We start from the raw sequence: 5,073 nt of genomic DNA on the forward strand, positions 1-5,073 counted from the left end.
CCACTTCTCACTACACAAATGTCTGATTCTGTTAGCTTTGATTTCACTCTAACCAAAGCCTCTGATAAAAAACAAACTAGAGGATGGGCACATGATCCCAAGGGCTCAGTCCATAGATGGCCAACTCCAATTCTCTGGGTCCAAGGTGAGTCAGTGCACTATGAGGGAAAGGCCCAGTGGAGGAAAGCTGTTCCTCTCATGGCAGTGAGGAAGCAGAGAGACAGGAAGGGATCACAGGAAAGTAGGAGCTTTCCTGGCATGACCACAGTGACCTAGCTCCTCCAGCTGCACCCCACCTGCCTACAGTTACAACCTGAACTGAAACTTGGACGCTCTAGTTAGGTTACAGGTTCCACAATCCAATAATTTCAGCACTATTTCTGCATGAATATAGCAGTGTGTGGGGTGAGTGGACTTATGTCCAAAGTTTAACAGACTGTAAGCCTATGTACTCTGTTTACTGAGGCTGAACGATCACACATTCAAGCCCAGCCTGAGCAACTTAGCAAAATTTTGTCTCAAAATAAACATATAAATAAATAAGTGGCTGGGGATGTACCTCTGTGTTAGAGAATTTTATATGTTTGAGACCCTGGGATCAATCACCAGTATGTCCCCTCAGCCAAAATAAAAAATAAAAAGTAAGTGCTTGAGGGATTGAGTTCAAAACTTCTTCCCCTTTCATCATGTGAGGATATGGCCACAAAATATTCTGATTTTGAGCTGGGAGAAGTGAAATACTACCAATAAATTACCCATTCCAAGGTATTTTGTTACAGCAGCAGGAAGAGACTCGTTCATCTGGGAAGACCTCCATTTCTTCTCTCTGTGGGAAGGACACTTTTGTCAGTGCTAGGATTCTTGGCGTCCACATTTTGTTTTATATCACTTTGAATATATCAACCCACTCTTCTTTGAATTCCAGAGTTTCCAATGAGAATTCCCTGGTAGGACTGTATGGGGCAATTAGGATGAAGCTTTACTCCCTCTTAGCCCCATAGGTGTTAAGACTGTGCTTAGGGAACAGATCATGTTGTTTCAGTATCACAATGGGAGCCAAGTGCTACTCTATTTTGACACCAATGATTTGGAAGAAAAAGAAATTGAATACCTTGAATGTAGATATGATAAGGTCTTCAGAAGCCCAGAATTATTAGAAATGTTTAGAACTGAAAAGACAAGTCCTTTTAATTTGCAAACAAGTAAATATCAGTCTCCATAACCAATGGGAGCAAAAAAAAAAAAAAAAAATTATGTCTGGAGTCCATTTGTATTCTTGTTGTGACATGGAAACAATTCTGGAGGCCCCAAAGGGAGATGACCACTGAGGGTTTAGGCCAGGCATGATTGGTCCTTTTCTTGCTCTGACCTCACAAGGAGCCATTGTGAGGAATCTTCAAAGAGCGGGTATATAAGAAAGTGGCCAGGGCTGGGTTTTTGTCCACAAGTACAGGAAGCTCTTGGTGGTGACCTGTCGGACTCCCAGATAGTTAGTGCGTTTGGTGGTTGGTGGTTGGTATTCGGTGGTTGGTGGTTGGTGGTTGGTGGTGCTGTGGTGTTTGGCTTTTGGTTTTTTGATTTGGGTTTGTTGTTTTGCTTTGTTTTGGTTTTTGGTTTTGCTTTGTTGTTTTGGCTTGTTATTTTTTTTTAAGCTAGCATCCTTAGTTGGTGTTCCTGCTTAGGATGTTTAGCCAGAGTAGTGAGAGTAGTGAGAGTAGAGTAGCAGCACTGCAGGTGCCAGGCTCCTGCAGCGTGGCAGCCTTCCTGGAGCACTATGAGTTCCTGAAGGTCATCGGGCGTGGTGGGTATGGCCAGGTGAGCCTAGCCCTCCATCGCCTCTCAGGGGCACAGGTGGCAGTGAAAGCCCTGGATCTGGAAGTGGAGAACATTCCGGCCTTCAACGAACCCAAGATAATGATGAGTCTGGAGCACCCCAACGTGGTCCAGCTGTTTCACGTGATTGGCACCGAGAGCACCATCTACATGGTGATGGAGCACGTAGGTGGGGGACGACTGCTTGATCACATCACACGTGGCATGCAGGTGGAGGAGGTCCGGAGGGTTTTCAGGCAGATCCTGTGTGCGGTGGGCTACCTCCATGACAAGGGCATCGTGCACCGAGACCTGAAGCCAGAGAACATCATGCTGGACACCAGAGGCCAAGTCAAGCTGATCGACTTTGGTGCCGCCACGTGGTTCAGCGCTGGGGAGAAGCTGAGGCGGGTCTGGGGCACACTCCCATACCTTGCCCCTGAAGGTGTCTTGCGGCAAGAGTATGAGGGACCCCCGATGGACGTCTGGAGCCTGGGGGTCATCTTGTATTTTATGTTGACACGGAGCCTCCCCTTTGACTCCACCTCCTCTGAGGACCTGCTGAAGCGGATCACTCACGCCAGGTACCGGGTCCCTGACTCAGTGCCTGTGGGAGCCCGAAGGCTCATCCACAGCATACTGACTGTGAAGCCCCCGAAGCGGCCCACAGTCAAGCAAATCTCTCGGCACCCATGGCTGAAGCAGGGTGGGGAGTGTGTACCCCAACAGAGTAGTGAGGGTCTTCCCAAACACCCAGACCCCCAAATAATGGCGCTCCTGGTTGACAATGGTCTCGATCCATACCAAACCTGGGTATCTCTGGCCAAGAGAAAGTTTGATGCAGGGATGGCCAACTACTTGATTCTGCAGCACCAGGAGAGCCAGGGGGGAGAGTGCATGTTCCCAGCGCAGCCTGTGCCTCGCAGGGTTCGGCTTTCCTCTTGTCCTGCGGGCCTTTCCCGGGGCCCTGTGCTCCCCAGGAGGAGCACGAGTGAGCCTGCCCTTGGAGCCTTGCCCTTGCCCCATAAGCGCCGGCTGCCTGAGGAAGCCGAACAGCCAGGGCAGGTGGGCATCAGAAGGGCCAGCCTGCCTGCTCTTCCTCGGGACTTCCAGCCTGCTGAGGCCCCGCCTCCTGACGAAGCCTCCCAGTCCAGCTCAGTGTCCTACTTGCCCAGCCGCTGGAAGCGCCTGGTCAGGTTAGTAGAGACAGTCCGCAGCAGTTCCGCCCAAGATGTATCCCCAGAGCAACCCCGAGAACCCAGGAAGAGCTGGACCAGGAGGATCGCTAACTGTGTCCAAAGACTGTGTTGTTGTTGCATGCCACGTGTCCGTGTCCGCAATAGAGTGTTTCCAAGGGTTCGCAGGAAAAGTGAGCCAGAGCCGGATCAGGAGACCTTTTCTGGCTCCGAGGTCGAAGTGGAGAGCTGAGCCAGACAGGACCAGCGGACAGCCTGGGATTCCTCTGCCCCCACCTGCCGAAGACACCAGAGACTGTTCTGCCTGGGACACTTCACCCTGCCCTGCCCCCTTTCCCTTCTCCCATTCCTCTGACATGTTTCTTGATACATTGATTTTGGACAAATTGTATAATAAATTTTTTGTTGCAAAATTTTAAAAAATGCTCTTGATTCAAAGGAGGGTGGGCTCTGATTCAAAGAAAGGAGGGTCCTCAGGGTGGGTCAGGTCCCACCAGCCATCATCTCCCAGGCCTGGACCACTGTGCCTCCCTCTCCAGTGTAGACTCCCTTGCCCTTAGAATAGATGAGGACTCAACTTGTCTTGGTTGAGCCAGTGTAGAACATTCACTTGCTTTCACCTAGTACAATCTGGTTTCTCTTGATCCAGTGTGCATGGAGTCTCTCCCATTGAGCCATTGTAGACATGCCCTTTAGCTGGTGACCATGGTCACGAGGAATACCTCCAAGAAGGCATGGAAGACCTCAGTGTTCCAGGGTATAATAATGATACATTGTGAGTAGGGAAGGTAGGGAAGGAAGAGTTGGCCAGTACAGCAGTGGCTGGGTGCCTCAGCACCTGCCATGCAGCCGCCTCACTCAAAATTGTCATGACTGTTGCTATGGGACAGAGTACTCAGGATTTCAGGACTGGAGGGGTCAGTTCATTCTATGGATGCAATTATCCATTAAGGCAAGGTGCACCCACATGGATTTACTCTTACCTTTGGATTCGATTACTAGGCCTGTCAAAGGTGACAGCCTGGGCACCTTGTTTCTCTGACATGTCCACTGGTCTGGCACCAGGAGCTACACTGACACCAGCTTCCGGCTCTTGCCCTTTGTGGTCAGAAATGTATACTATGTCAAACTGTCATCCTTGTGTAGAGGTCTGTAACCAAGAGGTCTGTCACCTCCTTGGTTACATTTATTTCTAATTTTTATAAATTTTTTTGAAGTTATGGAACACCTTTGCAGCAGATTCATTATTGGAGTAAAGAAAATGGACTGTTTTATATGTGTGGATCTTCTATCTTTCTACTTTGGTAGCTACTTTGGTAATGTCTTTGGTAATTGCTCTAATTGCTTTGGATACAGTTATGGTCTATGTTGAATCATAGTGGGGAGGGGAGAATGGACATGTTTTCCTTATTCCTGGTTTTGGAGGAAATGTTTTCAGTTTTTCTCCATTCAGAATAATGTTGGCCTTTGGTTTGTCATATATAGGCTTTAAGATGTTGAGGGAAGTTCCTTCTGTCCTTAGTTTCTCTTGTTATAAAAATGAATGGGTAGTGGCCTTTGGCAAATTCATCTTCTGCATCTATCAATGTAATTCTGTGATTCTTGTAATCCTGTGATTCTTGTCCTGAATTCTAATTATGTGGTTTGTTACATTGATTTCTGCATGTCTTCAACTGATATTTGGATTATTTATTTTCCTCTATGACCTTGAGGTGTAACATTATTGGATTATTTTTCTTCTCTATGACCTTGATGTGTAACATTATTAGATTATTTTTTTTCTCTATGACCTTGAGGTGTAACATTAGTTAGCTCTATGGTATTTTGGGTATATTATAATCTTTATAAGTTATCAAAAATCTATGACAGTGTGAAGAGAACTTAAATTTTTAGCAATGGGTTTCTATATTTTTTTTTAAAAAAAATTATATAAGTTGTCTTCACTCTGTCACATAGATTTTTGTTATCTCCATTCTGATTTCTTTCCTACAATTCAATGTGTAGCATTTAATGTTCAATTGTAGGTGCTGGAATTCCTTTATTATTCCTTTATTATATTTCATCC

General features: G+C 46.7%; 1 protein-coding gene across 1 annotated transcript; it reads left to right on the top strand.

Annotated features, from left to right (window-relative positions):
• The first annotated feature begins 1,683 nt into the window (after window positions 1-1,683).
• LOC144253335 (sperm motility kinase 2B-like) lies at window positions 1,684-3,240 on the top strand. The gene has a single exon (XM_077795453.1). It carries the CDS (start codon window positions 1,684-1,686, stop codon window positions 3,238-3,240), a length of 1,557 nt encoding a protein of 518 aa, XP_077651579.1.
• The last annotated feature ends 1,833 nt before the right edge of the window (window positions 3,241-5,073 follow it).

Source organism: Urocitellus parryii, chromosome 2 (genome assembly GCF_045843805.1).
Source record: "Urocitellus parryii isolate mUroPar1 chromosome 2, mUroPar1.hap1, whole genome shotgun sequence".
NCBI classification, from domain to species: Eukaryota; Metazoa; Chordata; class Mammalia; order Rodentia; family Sciuridae; genus Urocitellus; species Urocitellus parryii.

What these genes read in the sequence shown, in the direction of transcription:
- LOC144253335 (XM_077795453.1), top strand. Translation starts at nt 1,684, where the DNA reads ATGTTTAGCCAGAGTAGTGAGAGTAGTGAGAGTAGAGTAGCAGCACTG.